Raw genomic sequence first — 23,081 nt, forward strand, 5'->3', positions numbered from 1 at the left:
AGATGTTACTGATTCCACTGCATATAACATTGTTGTCAAGATCTCTTTCGTTTTTGTCTGAGAATTGTATAATTTTTATTTTTACAGTTATTATTCATTTTGTATTGACCATATTCTTCGCCGGGGACAAGTCTTTAATTTGATACGTACTCAATCCCGTGAGAACCTTGACAGACGGCTTTGATGGTACATGATAAGATTATTGTTATATACGAGTACTTGAAACTCGAAAAAGTACAGCCACTCGAATTATCATGGTATCTACTAAGTTCATGTTAACACTTCATAAAAGAAGCTACTCACCTGAGGGATAAATAATAAACATCATAAACTTAAAAATGGTATATCATTTGACTTCAAACGATATCCAGACGCGGGGAATGGTTTGTTAAACTTTGCTCCTTCAACAAAATTATAGCTTTTTTCGTTTCTACGTGTGTCTCTTTTTCCATATTGCTGGCAATGAATATCAAACAGTCATAATTGGCGGTCATTTCAAATCATCCCCAAGTCAACGAGATTTAAGAAAGTTCTCTCATTGTTAATTGTTAGTTATGCATACCTATACAAAATACAATGCCTGGTAACCCACCACTTGAACAGGATTTAGCAAAAGCAAACACAGACCATAGCTATTAAAAGTTCTATAGCCATCTAAGGTAGACGCTTATTATCCACTTCAACATAGGACAATTGATTAGTGATTCACTATCAAAATGAGATCGATGTCGGGCCAGCTTAAGTTACCGATGAATACGACCTTCGTACACATTTTACACCGTAACTCAGAATACAATTTAGGGAATTTACGGCTCATTTGTGCTGCCGGGTCAAATATATGACATAGCAAAAAGAAGCACAATTATCTTCTGCAAATATCATGAATATTGATACCTCACAATTTGTCTTATAGTCCAATATGTGTTGCCATGGTGACCTTTTGAATGGAAAAGATGCCGGTTCAAAAGTTGCACTGAAAGGTTATTGGACTCCGAAGATAGTCAAATTACATAGCAATGAAAAGCTTAGAACCCATAGAAAACGAATATATTAGTTTCCAGTGTAACATTGCATTCTCTATATCCTGGTCAACATGGTCAAGGAGGACTCGTAATGACAGATACTCAAGCAACAAAATCAATATCTTCAATGCTCCAAGTGCAACTGTTGAATCTGCACATAATTCAATGGGCTATTATCATATTGTGCAGAACATAATTAGGCACTTTTTGATGTGTCAGTTTCAAAATTAATCTTAATTTAAATCTTCTAATTTAAGAAGTGATGGAAATTGCTTTTTGTGAGGTGTTTATATAAAGCATGATTCAGCGTTGCGTGTGCAACCTGTTTTTGTTATCAAAATACCCATGTAGATTGCTTTTAATAGAAATTATCTCTTAACATGTTAGTGCATGTTTATTGATGCAATCAATGAGCAAAATGCATGTATTGACAGAAGCCATATTAACTGTCTCAGGCAAGGATGTGTTTAAAATATTAAAGTAAAATGTCTTTAATTACCTGAAAATTTCAATGAAGTGTTCAAAAATGGTTCCAGAAAATTCAGAAAGTGTTTACTAATCTAAAACTGAAATCGTTCAGGGTGTCAAAATCATGTTGCTTTTTCCGATTTTGGGTTTTAGAAAAAGTTTGGATGTCCTTTGCCAGAAAAAAAAAATAATAAAATAATAGTCCCAACCGACCGACCGACCGACCCTGTGTAATTTTGCTAGATATCTCTCATATGGGAATACACTGCTATCAATATAGGGTAAATACTGATAACGTTATCTAAACCTACAGCAATTCATTATACATATATTCAAATATAAAAAGTATCGGTGCATACATTTGAAGCATTTAACAGCGTCATCAATATTCTAGACAAATATTTATGAAGATTCATCATGAGTTCTCCCTGGATTTTACTTCTTGGCTTCGCTATTTGCGGTAAGATTTTAATTGGAATATGTTTGAAAAAATAAAATTATTACTCATATATTTGAGTAATTATTAATCCAAGCTGATTCAACTGGATTGTTATATAGCTCTTATCTTTGCTTTGGATGAACTGGGATAAACCCTGGTCAAGTGGTTGCTAATAAAACATTGCAATCTGTATAGGTGCACATATTATAGCTAACCGTAACAATGGAAGAACATTACTGAAAGCAATAATGTGTGATTTGCATAAAAAATAAATTCCTTTTTAAAAGTTAGTTTTCACTGACATCTACTGATCGCATTGCCCAAAGCAAATGAGGTAAAACGAAGAAAACTAGTATTTCATTGCAGCGCATCCTACAATGCGTGTATTTAGCTCGCCAATTTATAATTATCATGATTATCGGGAGCTTCACGCAGCTGATGGGATTCAAACAAGACGTATAAGACACACAGTTTATACACAGTTTAATAAACACAGTTTTTACGTCAAGTTGGCGTACAACGCTTACAATGCGTGTATAATCTCGCCCATATCGTATTATTTATCATGGTTATATTGGCGGAGCTGCACGCAGCTGATGTGATGTACAAACAAGACGTACTACGAATAGCAATATGCATACAGTTTATACGGTACGTAACTTATTCAATATACACTCGCAGGCGACATCACTCGATCGGTGAGCTCAGAATAAAACCCGGTTTTATTAAAAATGTAAATTTCACTGTAATTAAAGCACTTCAGATTCTCTATTATCTGGAAGATTTCGTCAAATTCTTTTCTATAATTTGGGACTACAAGCCATATGGGTGTGTTGGCAATCGCCTTTTGTTCCAGCCATTCCTTGAATATATTCGCGATAATCGCGCTACTGGAGCTGCTCATTGCAGCTCCATTTTGTTGGGTTAATGAATGATGTTCCGTGCATTGCCGGTGTTTTATTATGTGCGATACCGTTATCTTTACAGCGATGTGTGAATGTTAAATGGTTGTAATAAAGTGCAATTTGTTTCTCGAAATTCTTCAAATTACATACGTTTTTGACTTTTTCTTGACCATAACGACTTCTCAACTCTTTGAATAAGTTCATCAGGACTGATATAATTAAATGGAATGTCAGATTTTACTGTACACGTCCAAACCTTTACTCACGTCACGTTTTAGACGTTTCGTCTTCCATGTGAAAGATTTCATCACATCGTCGCATATTATACTGATGGAATTTTCCGCACGGAGATGAAACTTCTAAAAATGAGTAAAAATTTGGGCTTCTACAACAAAATTTGACATTTCCTTTAATTATATCAATCACAGATCACAGTGATCTTATTCAATGAATATTCGTTTCAGTTCTCGGGAATGACCCAGAATGTACGACATACGATCATCCTGACTATGGATACAGTGGTCAGTGTATCGCTACATCGGAATGTCCAGGAGACAAATTTATCTCAAATCTTTGCCCTACTAAACCTAATGACGTCAAATGCTGTTTCACAGGTAAGTTATTATTTGCCAATCCACTCTTGATAACTTAGAGCTCCCATTAGCCTCCTTGAAGAATGGCAGACACACTATGGTTGCGCGTTGTGCAGTTTGGCAAATTATTAAAGCCATTTGAATTGGCGAATTAAAGATTACTCAATTTCGTGTAAAAATTGACGATAGCAACAAAATCAGTGAATGGAACTCAACGTTGATTGAATATGGTACCCAAATTGAGTAAAACTTTATATCAATATAATTATGTTGCTCAGTTCCTTTTTTACTCAACATTGAGTACTTTTTATTATTTTATTTTTGTATTTATAGTGTACCCAATCTCCTATTGTGCCTGGAATTATTCAAAGAGGCTATTTTTAGTGTCATTAATAATACCGAGGTAACATAATATATGCCTCAAATAGGAATCTTACCATTTACGCAAGCCGATGTTGTGTAGAAAAGTACAGGGTCTCCCTGAAAGAACTGCACCGTCTGGCACTTATTGGCACGTATTTTTATGCCCAATTTTTAATACTTGATGCACTTGCAGAGCTTGAATATACTATAGTTTGAAAATTCGACCGCTTCGGTTTTTTAAAATATTTTTTTTGACGTAATATCATGAAATTCTGAGACATATTTTGATATTTGTACTTCAGTTTTGTTTGGTTCGATAAGAAAGAACAATACAACTGGTAGGAATGATAGGAATGAGTTTTCACAGTTTCAGTTAAAAAAAACCTCTATGTAGACAAGTAGTTAAATAGGAGGGGTCGTAAATATTGACTCCATTCATCAACATATTGAAAGTCCCCTTCCGAAGAAAATAATAGCCCCTTATTATGGGGATAATCAGTGATTTGTCAAGCTGAACACAGAAGTTGCATTAGAAACAGAATAATTACGTGCTAATGAAGCAACCAACTGGGAAACGTGAAAGCAATCTGACAAAGACACAAAACTAATCCTAACGCAGGTACCATATAAGTGTAAGAGAGCACGAAATACTAATAGGATTATAATTATGGTTAGGGTTATGGTTAGAAATTATGGTTAGGGTTAGGGTAATAGTTAGGGTTAGGGTTAGGAATTATGGTTAGGGTTAGGGTTAGGGTAATGGTTAGGGTTAGGGTAGGATTATGTTTAGGGTTAGGATTAGAGTTGGGATTTGTGTGGTATTCTCTTACACACAGGATACACCAAGGTACGTCTGTACGATTGAGGCTGTTCAATTTGGGACTTGCCATGAGTAAAGTACGTATACTTTAGCAGTTGATTGTAGGACAGTAATTTACACGCACAGAGCGATCTTTTATGAAATATACGTGCGATTTTATGACAAAGCGGTTTATTTATAAGTGCATGTGATGCAGTTAGACAAACAAATCTCTATAATCCCTATGTTTGAAGCATCCGATTTTTCATGAAATATTTGATGGGTTGGTCAAATACCTAAAGCATTTTGTTGCTTGTAATAATAAATGAATTTATTTAACACTTGCAGTTGGATCTGACAACGAATGTGTGACATACAATCATCCAACACACGGACAAGTTGGATACTGCGTTGACACGAGCCAATGTCCAGGCGATAATTATATTAGTAATCTGTGCCCAACCCTACCAGACAGTGTCAAATGTTGCTTTAGTAAACCTGACAACACGCCACCACCAGGTGAGTTACTTAGGCTATCATACGATAATTATATTAGTAATCTGTGCCCAACCCTACCAAACAGTGTCAAATGTTGCTTTAGTAAACCTGAAAACACGCCACCACCAGGTGAGTTACTTAGGCTATGATTTCATTATTTCATCAACATTATTTGAACACTGGATGTTATAGCCCCGGGTTATAGCATTTTGTATGTTTAGACAAGAAAAGCACGTTAAAATCTAATTAAACAGGTAGAAAACCCGGGATTGTTTGAGAACAATACGTAATCCGTTCATGACTTCAGTGACGCGACCACGATGACCATAATTTCTATTCACAATTTCTATTGAAGTGAGCGAGAATTGAATAGATGCGTGTACGTCACAACAGAAAAATGAACACAATAGAAATTATCATCTCATGATAACCAATGTATAGAAAAAAGACTGACCCACTTTTAAACCTGATGAGCTTGTAGCTGAATACAGTTAGCTGGCGTTATAGACATTAATGTTTTTGAAATCAGATAAAATTATGGTACGTTTTCTGTCTTTGATTATCACAGTGTCAATTTCGTGCTCGTTTTGTTGGGGTTGTGTATATAAGTTCAAATGTCAAGATGGCAACCTAAGGGTAACGGGCGAGTGGTCTAAAGCGTTGTATTCTGCACTACTCCGACAATAGAAGTTTATTAACGAATAGTGGGTTCGAGGTGAACATGGACTGAATTTCAAAATGAGCAGGGGAGCAGTAACTAGAAGGCTATATATTTGTACACAAATACGGCTATACTCGCATCCCCATGTTATCGGTGTACCCAAACTTACAGTCCTTATTTGCTGAGTTGGGCGGAAAATCTGTAAAAAGTGAAAGTCCAAGTCACAAGCTTTAATTTAATGTAGCTTAAACTCTTGTAGCACTTAAAATAAAGAAATTGTAAAAAGTCCCCTCCCAGGGGAGGCGTCTCTCTCATACTCTCCATAGATTGCTGTTGTCAGTCTCTCTTATTCACAGTGAGGCTATGCAATATGATTAGGGGAAAACTATTCCAGAGGGAGTATGTGAATTAAATGGAACAGCCATTTCAGAGGGAGTATGTAAATTAAACGGAACAGCCTATTTTGGGGCCATTTCAGAGGGAGTATGTAAATTAAATGGAACAGCCAGTGGATATGTAATTTAACTGGAACAGCATTAACGCTTCACGCTGGTATTTCCAATTATTATAGACCACTTGACATCACTGTTTATCAACAAAGGCGAGGGACTCGTCTATCGATAAGCTCGAACGAGCCACTACACTGATCAATGGCTTTCTTGTACTGTATGAAATGTAGCGGGCGATTTAAAATGCACGTGCCCTTAGCAGACTATGATGCGTACGCACACTGCAGGGCAAAGAACAATGTAAATTGTCATAATGCGCACGCATACTGCCGGGCAATGACGTCACATGCCAAGTGGTCTATATTATAATACGGATCTGTCTGTTTAGTCCTATGTGTGCGGGGTGTGGGTGTTAGTAACAATATAATTCTCAGGTGCTATCTGTGTATAAATTCTGGGCCCGGAAGCTGCTTTATTTGATGAGAAACGGCCGGCCCTTTGTTTTAACATTTGGGGCCTCAGGCGACTCAAGCTGGGCACTGTAGCTGCTTTATTTACTGAGTAATGGCCGGCCCTATGTTTTAGCGTTTAGGCCCTGGGGCCCATATTATGTGATATATGGGGCTCATATGTACACACAACAATGTAATTCTCAGGTGCAATCTGTGTACAAACTCTGAGCCCTAAAGCTGCTTTGATATGAGAAACGGCTGGCCCTTTGTTTTAACATTTGGGGCCCTGGGGCTTTGACTTATGAGGCTCATGTACATATGTATAATTCTAGTTCTATCAGTAGACTAAAGTTGGGCATTGTAGCTCCTTTATTTACTGAGTAACGGCCGGCCCTATGTTTTAGGGTTTGGGGCCCTGAGGCCCATATTGTGTGACACATGGGGCTCATATACACATATAACAATATAATGCTAAAGACCGTTTAGTGTACCAAATCTGAACCCTGTAGCTGCTTAATTTACTGAGTAACGGCCGGCCCTATGGTTTAGCGTTTGGGGCCCTGAGGCCCATATAATGTGATATATGGGGCTCGCATGTACATATAACAATATAATTTTCAGGTGCAATCTGTGTACAAACTCTGAGCCATAAAGCTGCTTTATTTGATGAGAAACGACCGGCCCTTTGTTTTAACATTCGGGGCCCTGGGGCCCATAATATAAAGCTGCTTTGATATGATGAGAAACGGCTGGCCCTTTGTTTTAACATTTGGGGCCCTGGGGCTTTGACTTATGAGGCTCATGTACATATGTATAATTCTAGTTCTATCAGTAGACTAAAGTTGGGCATTGTAGCTCCTTTATTTACTGAGTAACGGCCGGCCCTATGTTTTAGGGTTTGGGGCCCTGAGGCCCATATTGTGTGACACATGGGGCTCATATACACATATAACAATATAATGCTAAAGACCGTTTAGTGTACCAAATCTGAACCCTGTAGCTGCTTAATTTACTGAGTAACGGCCGGCCCTATGGTTTAGCGTTTGGGGCCCTGAGGCCCATATAATGTGATATATGGGGCTCGCATGTACATATAACAATATAATTTTCAGGTGCAATCTGTGTACAAACTCTGAGCCATAAAGCTGCTTTATTTGATGAGAAACGACCGGCCCTTTGTTTTAACATTCGGGGCCCTGGGGCCCATAATATTTGACTTATGAGACTCATGTAAATCTGTTGAAGTATGATTCTCTAGTTCTATCAGTAGACTCAAGCTGGGCATTGTAGCTGCTTTATTGACAGAGAAAGCGTTTGGGGCCCTGGGGCCCATATTATGTGACACATGGGGCTCATATAACAGTATAATGCTGAAGACATGTTAGTGTACCAAATCTGAACCCTGTAGCTATTTTATTAGCTGAGAAATGGCCGGCCCTTTGTTTTAACATTTGGGCCTCTGGGGCCCCCAGCCTTGAACATCTGGGGCCAAAATGGGCAAAAGGCACATCTACAATTAGGGCTTATACATGTGCCACATATGAGCCCTAGTGCCATTGTAGCTTTAGAGCTAGCCTTGTCAATCTGTTGCCCCTTATTTTAAACATTTGGGGTCCTGGGGCCCATAATATATAACATATGAGGCTCAAGTATACTTGTATTTATAGAGTACCCCTGGGGCTATCAGTGTACCAACTGACGGCCCCGATGCTGTTTCATCTGGTGAGAAACGGCATGGTTTGTGTTTTTACATTTGGGCCCCTGGGTCCCGTGACCTTTGACCTCTGGGGCCGAGAAGGGCGAAAGGCACATCTACGGGGTAAGGCCCATAAGTTTACCACATATGGGCCCTGGGGCCCTTGTAGTTTTAGCGCTAGCCTTGACAGAATGATGTGTTTGATGAAGGAGGAGGAGGAGGAGGAGGAGAAGAAACCACAGGATGGGAAGATACCCTGCATGCGCTGCATGCGGGTATAAAGAGCTATCAAGGAGAGCATTTTGTGACAGACGCTTTTGTAACAAGAATGATCACCAATACACCCTGCCCAGGGAAATTTGCTTTCTCTGTGAAGTTACAATTCTGTACAAACTGCATGAAGACAAACCAAGTTTTATTAGCACAATATTCAAACTATAAATGTAATTTGTGTTGAATACCATTGAATAGAGTACAATTCATGGCATCACATGTAAAGTAACATTTTCAGCTGTTAAACATGCAAAGATTAACATTAACAAAGTGTCTTTCTTTTGAAAGTAAGTGACTTGAACATCTGCCAAATTAATTTCCTCTTTTTTAAAATGTTCGTTTTAGGGAAATCGGTCTAGGCCTATTAAGGTTGCTTTGAACATTAGCACTAAAAGAATTAGCCTTTTAGAGGTATGGCGGACACAATAGGATGAGGCTACATGAAATGGGTAAAGGCTTTTGTATTTGGCGAGTTTTACCCATATTGAATACTGCCCTCCTATTGTGTACGCCATATGCTTCGATAAGGCTAATGGCTACCCTAAGAAAGAATAGTTATATGTTATCTATGATTTGAAATTCTGTTCAACAACTCTGCGGGAATTTCTGTGTTTACTCTCGCCTGGACCACTGATTGAAAGCTTGACATAACCATGTTTGATGGTTTCACACATATTTTTTCTTGATGCCCTTCTATCTTTTTCCTACCGACATAGGTGACTGCTCTGGTATTCGCATCGTAACCCGTGCGGAATGGGGAGCCCGACCCCCTACGTCAGTCAGTTATCTCACACTTCCAGTACCTTATGCGTTTGTGCATCACACAGCGGGTTCTTCTTGCAGCTCCGTTTCCGAGTGTATTGCCGTAGTGCGTGGAGTACAGAATTACCATATGGACAGCTTGGGTAAGATTGGGGTACCCCAGTTGTTATTTAAATTTCAAATTGATTCCACGATTTGAAACCACCTTTAAAATTAACAGTCCCTGATGTGTGGAAGATGGAGGTCATGTCTTCCATGGGGCGTATATAGATTTCAACTGGAATAGCCCATTAAAGAACAAAGGATTACGGAGGCTAGAACAACCGGAATTAACAAATGCACAAGATTTCCACAGTTTCGCTGTCTTAGCATAATTTTATAGCAGAAAGCAGAAACAGTAATCCCACTTGGGAATCGAAACCAGGATTTAAAAGACATCGGCAAGGGCTTTCATGTTCAAATATCGTCTCGAACGTTCGTAATATCTTCTCCGACTTTCGTATAAAGCCATGTTACACAAAAAAAGTTTATTGTAAAATTGATAATCAATGTTGTATGTTTTTTGTTTTGGGAGTTCAGGTTGGTCAGATATTGGTTACAGTTTTCTCGTTGGTGAAGATGGGAACATTTACGAAGGCCGAGGATGGGATCGCGTGGGGGCGCACACGGGGGGATACAATGACGTTGGTCTAGCCTGGTCATATATGGGGACATTTACCTCTAGATTGGTAAATATATGGCAATCTCGTATTTTACCATCCGTTACGTCATACAATCACGGATTATGGTTGTACACTGTTAGAAATAATTACATAGGTTGTGTAGAAATTTCACATAATTTGCAGTTCAATAGGAACTCCTGAACAAAGGTATTTTTTTACATAAACACGAATTATGTACAATCTACCAATAAGTTATGCAAAATATTTACATACTAACAGATTTTTTTGCATTATGTTGTTAGGTATTTCCTTTTACCCAATTTCTAAGTAATATTGCATATTATATATAATATTTATATTACTAAAGCATTTGGTCTCTTTTCCTCAAGCCATCTCTGATATAGACTAATCAATATGAGACTGCCGCCTAGCAACAACCGATACATGACCACACACAGATGAATCCAAAGTAATCTTTCATGAAAGTAACAGCTAAACATTACCGCTTTATTCTTTACTTTTATTGCTGATATCAACAGAGAAATGACCGATATTCTTGTAAGGTTAAGTGGCAATGACAAACGAAAATTCCTAATGAAAGAATCATGTGAATTAGACGATCTTTAAGCTTGTTTTCGTTGTTGAAAGGGATTCAGTGTAGGATTCAATCATGTTTCACCGTTGTTCATCACCGATTAACAACTCGCGTCCGGCGCGTCTGCGTGGTTACGTCGCTCGGGCGAAGTAACCCTAAATGAACAATGGCAGTCTCTTAGTAAGGCAATCCATGAGGTTCCGTCGTAATGGTTTGATTCAATCCAGGGTCTCCTTACTTGAGAACTCTCAAGCTAATTTCACAGCCTTAAAGGAAGTCTATGAACCCAAATCGCCTCTCCTCTTCTTAATGGCTTGGGTACAACTTCTAACTGATAAAGAAGAAGATATTTTCAAGATCTCCTTAGCAGACCCTCTAGTACTGCGCCAAATGTTTTGGACCACCTTGTAAAACTATCAGGCAAAACTTGAATGGAAAAGACGCCAGCCATGGAAGAAATTGAAGATGCTGTCAAGTTTACGAAGAATGGTAAAGCTCATAGAATGGACAGAATTCCCTCTGAAGTGTACACGCTCGGCGGGCCTTGCATCATCCAATCTCTGTGCGGTTTTTCCAAAACTGCTGGGGTGCAGATGAACTGTCACAAGATTTTAAGGATGCAACGATTGTCACCATTTTTAAGAATGGTGACCGCACTCAGTGTGATAAATGTAAGGGACATCCATACTCTCGACTGCTAGTGAAGTTCTTGCAAAGAACCTCCTGGTCAGCACAAGTTACTGATTGAAGTTGATTACATTAAGGTACATCGTATTCGTGTACCCACCGCACAGTGTCATCGCAGAAATCGCCATGATGGTAGGTTTAATCCACAGCCACGCATGGTCATTGTTCCGACCTGTTTAATAGTTTAAGACGCATAATGGGCCGAGGAACATCCGACTTAGGCTATTGACAATAGCCTGGTGACTGACCTCTGTAGATGTTAGTGAGCATGGTATACCTCATGACGTCATCCACTTTTAGACTGCCTCTACCAGTGGCCTACCCTGCGCTATAGTACCGTGTATTTTCCGTGACCCGAGTGTTTACGAATGAGAGCAGCTGCCATTTTTTTGTTCGGCACATATAAAATCAAGAATTTTTGTCAGTTTTTGAGTTCCAAATGCACGGTTCTCTCTCAATACGCAAGCTAACGACTGTCATATTCTTTCAACACATAATTATATTCAAGTGCAAGCCTTGAAATTGGCTTCTTTAGAATTAAAAAAAATACGGGCGATATTTCTCATTTTCTACCCCGGTATCCAAAAAGTTATCCATGTATCGTCTGAATATCAAATAGTGCATAGCAAATACACGTGTATCGATCCCGGGTATTAATATTAATTTCTCTGCTGTACAATGTAATTATTAGCCAGGCGGTGTCACCGCGGAGGTGATAGCACGTATAGCGGCAGTGTTGCACACGTATTAACCAAGCGTAATGTTATAAATAGAATGTGTTTTGGGGCTTGACTACTTATTGCTGGAAAAAGGGCACGTGATGTGTATTAACAAATCAGAGAGCGCGATTCTGAATAATGGGCATTCGGGATAATAGAATTGTGTTTTTTTAGATCTGTTATCGCATGAGCTTAGGTGATTAAAAAATGTGGTTATTTTAAATCGTAGGTGACACCAGGTGCTGCAATGACATGACTATCAAATAATGATCTATTAATGTGGTGATGGACCCCTACATTGAAAGGAATAGAAACTTTAAAGACAAATCATCAAAGTTACTCAAAAGTTATATTGCAAAATAATACTAACCATAGGGAGATTGTGAATTCTTCATATTGTCAAACACTAAATTGTGACAACATTTATGAGGAAAATGACAACAACATCACAAGCTTGCAAAATAACAACACATTTTGCTCCACAATGTGGTACGTTTGCCACCTCCCATTTTATATACACGGAGACCACCCGCTGTGCCAATGGTCATTTTCTAGAATCCATGTATACAACCTGTTGTCTACCCAAAGCATTGCGATTTCCAAACGTAGACATCGGACGTACGTTGATCTATTCAAAACCACTCTCCTGTATCGAAGCGAGATCACGTATTTAGCTATTTTTGAAGATATTCCACGTGCGAAATCGACGTAGATACATCATTGAAAATGCACAAAATATTAAAGACAGTCCAAGATAATGAACATATGAAGGAAAGTCTAATTATTATTATGAACCTTTTTGTTTGTAACAAATCATTGTAATAAAGGTACAGCGATGTGTTAATAAAAATTCCTTTAAAAAGGAACAGGGCGAACAAATGAGGAAGTGTCAAGATAAAGGTGTAGTTATTTTATTGTTTGAACTGTTTCTATAATTCGCATCGATCATTATCGAACCCCGGGTATCGAACCCCAACGGTTTTAGCTTGTATTTATATTATTTATTAACATAGGCCTATTTGTTTGTGATATTTCAAGCGTTTTAAAATTTCAAAATAATCCCATTCAATTACACGGTTGACGGTGGAAATTTACTGAATTTAGAGAATGCACTGCGACCACCACCTGAGACTTATCAAAATAATATTATTAACTAATCCCATAACTGTTCAAATAACAGCCCTCACTTAACAGACATTAAGTCTCAATTGACAGGATCCATAAGTGCTAAAGTAAATATATTTTCTCTTTATCGCCTGCCTAAGTTTCCCCATTTAAGGGATGGGGTATAAACGTTTGGACAGTATTATTGTGGGACATTAGAGCACATCAGACATGTTGAATTGCATTCTGAATACGAAGAATGTCCTTTTGATATAAAATAATTTTGATTTTTTGAAATTCGCAAATGATGATTTTTACTTAAAGTGTATGTATTATAGGTGGGATGAAAAAGCCGACGATCAATTGAAAATTTTGACCTTTCGTATTGAAGATATGGATCTTTTTCCCAAAACACAAAAAAATTAGGTCATTTTGGGAAAAAAGTCCATATTTTCAATATGAAAGGTCAACATTTTTCAATTGAACGGCTTTTACTCCCAGCTACATACACTTTAAGAATATATGTCATTAGATTTATAAAATTTACTTCGAGGACTGTTACGATATGCCCTATTGTTTTCTTTATTTTAGCCAAACCAAGCTGCCATCGATGCAGGAAAGAGAGCTATTGCTTGTGGCGAGACCCTTGGAAAGCTGACGTCAAGCTATACACTGAGAGGCCATCGAGATATGAGTTCAACCGCGTGTCCTGGAGACAAGCTCTATCCTGAAATTCAAAAGTGGCCTCATTACTAACCATTATGTAACGTGTCTTGTTCTGGCGTGGGTCGTTTGAAAGCCCCAACGGAGTTCAGATAATTATAGATTAATAGTGTTACACATTGCTACAAATTAATCAGGCAGCAATACACAGCGAGTAACATAATGTATCAGTGTAAACCTGAGACTTTAATTCAAATGGATATAAATAGAATATAATACAATACATTTGTTTGGTTAAATTATCGGAATTTGTTTAATCACTATATAGTTTTATATTTACCCGTAAAGTTCCACGCGCACGGTTTTTCCGAAGTAGTAATTTTGGGAATGATTTAACGGATTGACGTGAAGTTTGACAGCACCAATCAAATGGCCACATATCTATAGAGTGTAGCCATGACCGTTCAGCTAGAGTCACTCATTGTCAATATGCAAATTGTTGTATTGTACAATTGCAAATCAGTTTAAAGAGGTTGCGATTATGAATGGCCAAGTGGTTCAAAAAACGTGTAAGAAAAACGTGTAAGGTTATACGCGTAAGAATGCATATAATACGTGTAAGGTTGCATCTTACACGTGTAAGAATGAAGCGGGATTCTTAAGTTGACGAATCACAGAGTAAGAAATCACAAACAACCAATCAGCTTACGCATTGCAAACTTCGACCAATAATATGTAAAGACGTTTTAGATTTGTAACACCCACGACTTCTTATACGTGTAAGATTTTGAATTTAGTGATGGACGATACGCGATATTATTAGCGGCGTACCGAGGATAAGTATAGAGCTCGTCACCAACATCATAAATAAGGCATTTTCTAAATTTGTATGAGTGCTACAATGTCCTGTATTGTATGCCGAAACTCTGTCAGGAATTATTCCGATTGTTGGACCGTCATAGTCACAGTCCGATTTATCTCACTTTCTGGTTATTTTTTCTCAGTTATCTGGAGTCCATTTGTACTCAATATCAATTAATTTCAAGAGGTCAAAGTTGATCACGTTTGCGAAATCTACCGTGGTACATATCGATATCGTGGCTGAGGTTATTCGACGCTCGTCGTATGCGTTCGTCAAACTGGAATACCGTCCATCCCTAATAGGCAATTCTTACGCGTGTAAGAAATGTTATGGCGAGATTTCATTGGTCAAGGATGAATACGTGTAAGATGATTGGTTGTTTGGGGTTTAAATATGGATTCTTTATAATGATTCGTCAATTTAAGCAACCCGCTAGATTCTAAGACGTATAAGATGCAATCTTACACGTATAAGATGCAATCTTACACGTGTAAGACGCCATCTTACACGTGTAAGTTTACACGTATAATCTTACACGTTTTTTGGTCCACTTAGCCATTCATATGCGATTTCCAAACGCCGTATTAGTATGCCCGTCTATCTGTTCAAAATCACATTCCTGTAGCGGAGCGAGGTCGCTTATTTAGCCACTATAGGAGATTTTGCAGGTACGAGATGAGCGTGCGGAAAACGAGATATACAATTTATTAAGTCAAGGTTAATGAACATACGAACGAAAGTCTATTAATATGATTCTTTTTTTTGTTGTAAAGAAATCATTATAATAAAGCAACAACAAAGTAAATTGTTGAATAATAAACTAAAACTAAATCTAACACTGTACTATGCAGCTGACGTTAAAATAAAGCTTGCTTTCCGCTGGCCCCTCTCTTCGTGACCCGTGACCTATCTTCTCGTCAGAAGACAGGTAAAGTCTGTAATAATGCGGGAATAGTACATCTATTCACGTGTCTAAGAATAGCTAGGCTAAACTCAAATAAATATTACGACAACAGAATAACTCTTCTCCAGTTGTCTATAGCTGCGTACTATCTACCAAATACTCCAAACTTTCGATATCTATTTTGACGGCATTATGTCTACACAATGCAGACCCGGTGTCCCATTCGTGCCCGTTGCATATCCCGGATGTGGGCTCACCATGCGAATCCGTTTCCTCATTCTCCAAGAAACGTGTGTCTCCATGGGTGTCTAACATTAAGAATGCCCGTAGGTGATTTCCACTCTAATAATAAAATTGAATATTGTGTAAGTTAAAATGTAGTTTCTTCTTAAGGCACATCTTTTGGTCCTAGAGCGTTATCGATGCCAAAGAGGTACCGATGGCACTTTTAACGTACAGTTTATTCGGTTTTAACTGTTAATTATTATGCTTGAGACATCTCAAGGGAATGCTGTTTAGAGTCATCGGTACCTAACCGGGCACCGATAGTTCTATAGGACCAAATTCGATTAAGTACCTAAGTTGATGTCGATGCGCCGTGATAGAAGTCGTAATAGAATTTTAAAAATCTTTTGACAAAAGAAATTTGTTGCTGAAAATAGTGTTTACGGAATCCGATTTTCATACTCAATGCCAAATCAATGGCGTTTTTGGAAATGTCAACTACAGGCATTGGTTTTAACAAATAATGTTCAGGGCTTTGTTGTATATTTTGAAATGGTATGGTTCTGTCCCTATATAAAACAAAAATACCCCGAACTATGCACAATCGGTCAATAGGCTCATCACCCCCTACGCATCTTACGCGTATATACGGTATGTGCAGTATGACGCAGCCGAATTATATGACGATTTCTTGGATACAGAATCATGTATTTATCTATTAAAACGAAATCTACTTACATGGTCAATAAGTATGTGTTCTCCATCGACTTTTCCATGCGATAAACCCGACGTGTGCAAATAGTCCAAGGCTCTCTTGACGTCAGTTTGTATTTGTTTCATCTGCGCAGAACTAACATGAGATCTACCTTTTTTGAGAAATGCCGACATTAAGAATGGTTGAATAAGGTTCTTATCAATTGGTGGCATTAGACGAACTTTGGAGATTTGACTGGTTGCTACCTTCATCAACGAATTTTCTGTAAACAGGAATTATTAGAACGAGACAAAATAATATTTTGGTCTTATTCTGCTTAAATTGTTTTCTCTTTAAAAAAGCAAATTTATCTGCTTAATGGCTACCAAACAAATAAATAAAAACCAAACGAATCATGGAAGAGATGACCAAAAGGCCAAATAAGGCCAGAGGTAGCCATACCCTTAAACTATATAAATTAAGAAGGTTACAACTGCTCAATAATTAATCACATTGCGTGTTTTGTACATTTTCGGATACGTTTTGTGATACTAATTACCATTGTAGCTTCTCAGACGAAGCCCAGATAATTATTAGAAACCATCCCTCTGCATACTGATAGTTGAGGGCAGTATTATTCAATTCGGCTAGGTTTGACAATATGGTACGCCACCCTTGAGCTAGGCTGTATTCCGTGAGTATGCACCGTTCTCAAAAACTGGAGTAACGTACCAGCCAGCTTCTAAAGTGCGTATTGATTTGTTAGCAGGTGTGTGTTTGCCATGGTCACCTTTCGCGGTTGACGAATCGCGTATTAAAGGTGGATGCAGCGTGATAAAATTTGTCCTTTGAACTAAAATTTTGATTCATGGCTTTTTTTACATGTTCTGATTACAAATCGTAACTAAAAACGGGTTTATGGAATCTGATTTTGAAAGTAAAATGTATGACATATATTGTTTTTCTCCAAAATTTGCTATTTTTTCACAACTTGATAAAAGGAAGAACACAACAGTGCTAAAAATCGGTCTTCAAGATGTTCTGAACCTTATAAGGTCTCAGTCAGCAGCCGAGTCAACCAATCGCAGAGTATACTGGGACACGTATACTCCTGAAAAATGTACATATCTTAGTAAGCATTTGCATATAGGAATTATTCCACATTCGCATTATAGGAGTTATTCCGCATTCGTATTATAGGATTTATTCCGCTCTCTACAAACGTACCGTTCGTCGTCAAGTGGTTTGTTGCTGAATCGCAGTTGGACATTACCAATGAGGTCGACTTGCCTGACTGTTTCCATTTGTTACTAGCACTCCGTTTACGTTTTAGCTTAATTTCTCCGGTTAAGATGGTGTACAGATAGGGATTTAGGGATGAGTTGATGGGGAGGATAAACACCGCTGTACACACGTAAACTATTGGGGAAATGATGATGATATTACAAGTGGACAAAATACCCAGAACAATAACTGGCATCCAACATATAAAATCGGTTCCAACTAAAAACAGCATTTTCATCGCCATCTTGATTTGCTCTGTTTGTCTTTTCGTAAGGGCGCTTGAACCTTTCCCCACATTGCTTGCCGATAATTTCGCCGCTATGTAAATACCAATGTAACAAAGTAAAATAGCGATAAAGCAGATTAAATTAAAACCAAGAAACCAAAATATTGAATAAAACCACCCTGGAGGACGATCATTTGTAAGTGGTAGAGCAAGGCAGACGCTGGACCGACCATAGAAATGATTACCGAAGTAACTCTTAACAAAGAATGGCATGAAACTAATGAGGCCGACAAAACACCAAATCGAGACGGCTGTAAAAATTGCCGAGTTGCGTCGAAGCTTTTTGTCACTGAAAGGAAACGCTATACCTAAGAATCTATCCAGACTTAACATTGTTAGGAAACAAACTGACGCCTCCGATGATATGACCGACAAAGACCCAGCTAACTGACAAAGGACACTACTCATCCATTCGTCCGCGTATACAATGTAAACATTTCTATAATACATATCTACAGATGCAATAATCAACATATAAATGCCCATGAGTTTATCCGCTATTGCCAGATTCAACACCAAAACATCTTGTACAGAATTTCGTCGGTCTTTTGAATCACGGCGGACAGGCAAGATTCTCCACAAGATAACAAAAGAATTTCCAAGAAAGGCGCTTAAACCCAATATCCACATGAAGACGCGAAGGATTTGGTTACGCATGAGGTCCTGACAGGACGAAAACTGGTCCGGTTCAGGGAGGCATTGCGAAACAGTGTCCATGTCATTTACAAGACAACAGAACACATACTTGTCCGAATGTCTGAAAGCAAAATAGAGATGTGGTGAATTACAAGTTCGTATTATTTATTCAAGCTCTAGTGACACCTCATTAATTTCATTGGATCTTCTGAGATTGAAAATGGAATGGGTATTACTTTAATATTTATTCTGAAAATTCAATATGACAGGGCTGTAGTTCTAGTGCTCATGCCTCTCCAGTGAATAAAGGGCTAATCTTACTCACATGACCCAGGAGTTGGAAAAGATGTAAATAATACAAACAAAAACTATAATATTATCATGTTTATGTAACCAACACTTGTTTTTAACAATCTACTACACAAATAGTAACACAGATGGGATATTTTAAAACAAGATTGGCAAATGTTCAGCAATTTTAACTTATTATCTATATCACTTACAATGTTTGTAACTGATCGAGATCTCGTAATACACTCCCTTGTGCACCGACGATATCTGTCTCTCGAATGTTCCTATTAAAGACAGAATGGATTCACATATCAACATATTAGTTGTCGTAAATGGCAACTTAGCGTATACATGTCTTGCATCTTTTCTATGACAATTTAGAGGGTTGCTTAGATTTGCTTTTAATGTTTCTTTTTATTGTTGTAAAAATTTCAATCCTAATAGTCACCGAACATCTATGAAGAATCACAATAAGATGTATTACAGAGACACAATATCAAGACACAATTAACATGAGCAATGGACACTACTTAACGTCTTGCGTGCCACTACTCCTTTTCTTACAGCCTTCCTGAATGGTTAATTACATGATATAATCTTCCGAGTAACCAATCAAAATAGAGCTCTACTAGTCTTATCATATTGGTTGATTTTTGGCTGTGTAAAAGTAATCTAGAAATCATTGGAATACCGTAAACGTTCGCCTAATGGCGCTATGGGCTCCCTTGACCTAACTGGAATTTTAGACACAAACTAAAAGTGTCCTCCCATAAAAATTCCACCAACAAATAAAGGCACGTACCCTTAATTCTTGTTGGGATTTTTAGAGGAGTGAGCTCTCTATTTGTACATTAAATGTATCCCAAGGCAAAGGAGCCCAGGTGCGCCATTAGGCGAACGTTTACGGTATCTACTTAATATGTAAGGTTGCACCAAAGAGTAAAGAAACGTAGTCCGAATAATACAAATACTAATAATTCAACGTACAAAAGCGTGACAAAACGTGATGAAAAACACGTCAAGCAATAGCAATCTTTCATACACGCATGAAGGTTGAAAGTATATTAATTACGTGTCAAATGAATTTGATAATAGTAGTCTGAATAATACTAATAATACAACTTACATGAACGTGAGAGAAATTAATTGCGAAAAAATTGCAGCATCGACGCGATGAATTGGATTCTGAGACAGATCCCTGGAAAACGTAAAACATAAACAATAAACAAAATTTAACTGTGTTCCAATGTGATAATATGCATCACGAACAAAACATTTTGGAAAATTGTTTTTGAAATTGCATCATATTATTTTACACTAACTGAGCAAAACGAAACTACTTACAAACTTGTCAAGAATCGTAAGCTGTCAAAAGTACCATTCTGAAGGTTTTGAATTGAATTATTTGAAAGACATCTGAAATGGTAGTAAAGGACATATCACCAATTAACATTTGCGTACAGTTTGACGATTTCGTTTAGTTAGAGATACCGCAATCTTTCAGAACTAAGCATTACAACATTTAAAATGATCCATTGAACAAAGTACGTTTGTGAAGATTAGCATTCATCCAGGTAGTAAACAACAATAATATTGTAGTAGCTAATACGTTTATATTAATACCCGGGTATTGCTGATGTGTAGCTTATCTCCATAATGGTGCATTGTGGAAAAAAACGGTGAAAAAAGATAGCCGTGCAAGAAATCTTGCGGTCGCCTGCTCTGCAGCCGGATGATGATGACGGGGGATGCGCTGAATGACGCTAGAAATAAGGCATCATTTCAGATATTTTGGCATATAGTCAAAGGACGTGATATCTATACAACGGCCACGCATGCTTAAAACAAATGAGTAAATCAAGCTCTATGCAGAAAACAAACTCTCGTTTTGTCTAAAAAACAATATTTCTATGACCCGAGTCAAATTTGATATTTTTTTACATGACACATTATCATCGCTTGAATGTTTGTTTTGTTGAAATTATCATCAATGTTTAAATTAAGGTAAATATAATCTACATGTACTGTATTCAGGCTTTTCTTCAATTCCCCAAGTTCGACTCAGAAGTGAATACTATAATACCTCGAGTCTCCCGGCGCGAGGAATGACAAAGAAGATACCACTCAGGTTGAACTCAAATGTGTGATACAACAACATCCGCTTCACAGGCAATGAACTTTTAACGCCAGAAGATCAGTAGGACTAAATGTTGCGTTCAGGATTGGACGTGGAAATTTCCCACTCATGTTGCTATAATTGATCAAAGTATTCAATCTTCATCTTATACACTGCGTCATTTCCATTTAATGATACTGTACACTGTCCTTTTAAAAACCTTTTAAAACACATAATATTCATTCATTCCTACCCTGTACAACTTACAATATTTGGAGGTTCATGTTTTGGCGAAACAATCCACTGATGTCATTCAGTGCATTTCCAGATAAATTTCTGGAAGAAAGCAGACCGGTATGTTAATAAATTGGAGACTAGTTGGGTTTTCCCTGAAGGGACTTGCGCATTTCGTGAACAAAATGTGGTTAATAATGTTGGGATGAAATCCCTTAAAGTAATGACCATTATTTCCCAAAGTCGAGTCCTAAATACTTTATATATTTTGATATCGGTAAAAGTACTTGATTTCGGATCAGAAAAAAACAACAACACGTTTTTCCCCCTCACGATACATGTATACTTACAAAAAGAAGACCAAAGTAAACTTATCCAAATCGAAGAATGAGGTATTTTGGTCTGTATTTGACATCGTTAGTCTAGAATTGGTCAGAGACCTAATGTTGAAGTATATAGCAATATAAGAAATAAAAAGCGTAGAAAAAGAATGGTTCTTAGATAATCAGGCTTAGAAATATTTTACGTAGACATAGCAAAGCAAGTTTCCTACATCCCTGGTTACCATAATTAAGCAGTTTAAATTAAGTAATTTTAAGAGCAGTATATGTTTAGTGTCATCGTAAGTAATAGAAAAGAGCAAGCACCAGCCAGTAGCGTAGATTAGCATAAAATAAAAGAGTAAAAAAATAATAAAGTAAAGGTAAAAGGAACCCGTTTCCCAATAAAATTCACCCCGATCATGGGCGAAAATGGTGTAAAATACCATAATTTAGCGCGCAAATTGTCCAAGTATAGCCCATTTTGGAAACTCGAAGACTTTACTTGTACATTATTTTTTTTTAAATCACCGCTATAAATATATATCTCACCGATAATACCAGGTCAAAATTATGCAACCGGGAATGTTTTTTGTCTTTGCCCCCACTCCCGAAAGTTATATTTTCACCCGCCCCACCCCCACCCCCAACCATGAAAGATGCCGTGCCACTGGCTCCAACTTGATGTGGGAAAAAATAAAACGCACACCGGTATGCAGAGGGGACAACAAACAACAAATGTAGGCACAGAAGTAGGCAAAGTTCGTCAGCCAAAAATCAGCAAATTCCATAGTGTTAACATTAGCAGGTATTTACAGAAGTGCATTGGAACAAGTGATGAGAATCACTATGCACATAATGCAGACAAAGTGACCAAAATAATGACATCAATTTTATCCAGGTACAGGAGTAGGTTAAGTTTGATGGTGAAAATCTACCAATTCCAGTGCCGACAGATGTACAAAAGAAAGCAAACGCCAATCTTAGTTTATCACTTTAAACAAGGTATTCACACAATCAGACGTCAGCTTGTGTTTCGTCTAGATAATACCATGCATTCATACATACTCACGATATAACGACGTTTCTGATTGGATTTGGGCCCTTTTTTGCTGGTCATAAATTCCGTTTATGACCAGTACGCAGGGCATAAACAAGCTGCGTCACGCAGCGTTGTAACCCAATTAACACGATCCACGATTTGCTAGTGTTGCGTACACGCGCATGTCACCGCACCCATCTCACGCGGAGCGCAAAAGATAACGCGTATCACGCGTTGACTCCCGGTCGTTCACCTCATGAGCCGAGCTGCTTCCTGCAAGTAGGCCTACTCATTTTCTTCCAATTTATGAAGGAAAACGGTATGGAAATGTTATTTAAACTTGTAAACCCTTATTATTTTCATCTGTATTGAATTGC

The 23,081-nt window shown here is 37.8% G+C and overlaps 2 protein-coding genes across 2 annotated transcripts; one reads left to right on the forward strand and one right to left on the reverse strand.

Moving 5' to 3' along the window:
- Positions 1 to 1,907: 1,907 nt before the first annotated feature.
- On the forward strand, positions 1,908 to 13,903 carry LOC140164349 (peptidoglycan-recognition protein SC2-like). The gene is made up of 6 exons (XM_072187622.1): positions 1,908 to 1,950; positions 3,299 to 3,448; positions 4,938 to 5,108; positions 9,335 to 9,523; positions 9,960 to 10,108; positions 13,739 to 13,903. Exons 1-6 carry the CDS (start codon positions 1,908 to 1,910, stop codon positions 13,901 to 13,903), a joined length of 867 nt encoding a protein of 288 aa, XP_072043723.1.
- A 1,805-nt stretch (positions 13,904 to 15,708) lies between these two features.
- Positions 15,709 to 18,816, reverse strand: LOC140164353 (G-protein coupled receptor GRL101-like). Its single transcript, XM_072187625.1, has 3 exons — positions 17,723 to 18,816; positions 16,540 to 16,778; positions 15,709 to 15,918 (listed from the first exon to the last, which is right to left on the reverse strand). Exons 1-3 carry the CDS (start codon positions 18,780 to 18,782, stop codon positions 15,709 to 15,711), a joined length of 1,509 nt encoding a protein of 502 aa, XP_072043726.1. The 5' UTR covers positions 18,783 to 18,816.
- Between the last annotated feature and the right edge of the window lie 4,265 nt (positions 18,817 to 23,081).

Source organism: Amphiura filiformis, chromosome 11 (genome assembly GCF_039555335.1).
Source record: "Amphiura filiformis chromosome 11, Afil_fr2py, whole genome shotgun sequence".
NCBI classification, from domain to species: domain Eukaryota; kingdom Metazoa; phylum Echinodermata; class Ophiuroidea; order Amphilepidida; family Amphiuridae; genus Amphiura; species Amphiura filiformis.

Excerpts from the sequence above, each read along its gene's own strand:
- LOC140164349 (XM_072187622.1), top strand. The coding sequence starts at position 1,908 with ATGAGTTCTCCCTGGATTTTACTTCTTGGCTTCGCTATTTGCG. Across the intron at positions 5,109-9,334 it reads TGACAACACGCCACCACCAG|GTGACTGCTCTGGTATTCGC; the intron begins GTGAGTTACTTA and ends CTACCGACATAG. Across the intron at positions 10,109-13,738 it reads GGACATTTACCTCTAGATTG|CCAAACCAAGCTGCCATCGA; the intron begins GTAAATATATGG and ends TCTTTATTTTAG.
- LOC140164353 (XM_072187625.1), bottom strand. The coding sequence starts at position 18,782 with ATGGACACTGTTTCGCAATGCCTCCCTGAACCGGACCAGTTTTCGTCC. Across the intron at positions 16,779-17,722 it reads AAACCACTTGACGACGAACG|AAAATTCGTTGATGAAGGTA; the intron begins GTACGTTTGTAG and ends TCCTGTTTACAG. Across the intron at positions 15,919-16,539 it reads AACACATACTTATTGACCAT|AGTGGAAATCACCTACGGGC; the intron begins GTAAGTAGATTT and ends TTTTATTATTAG.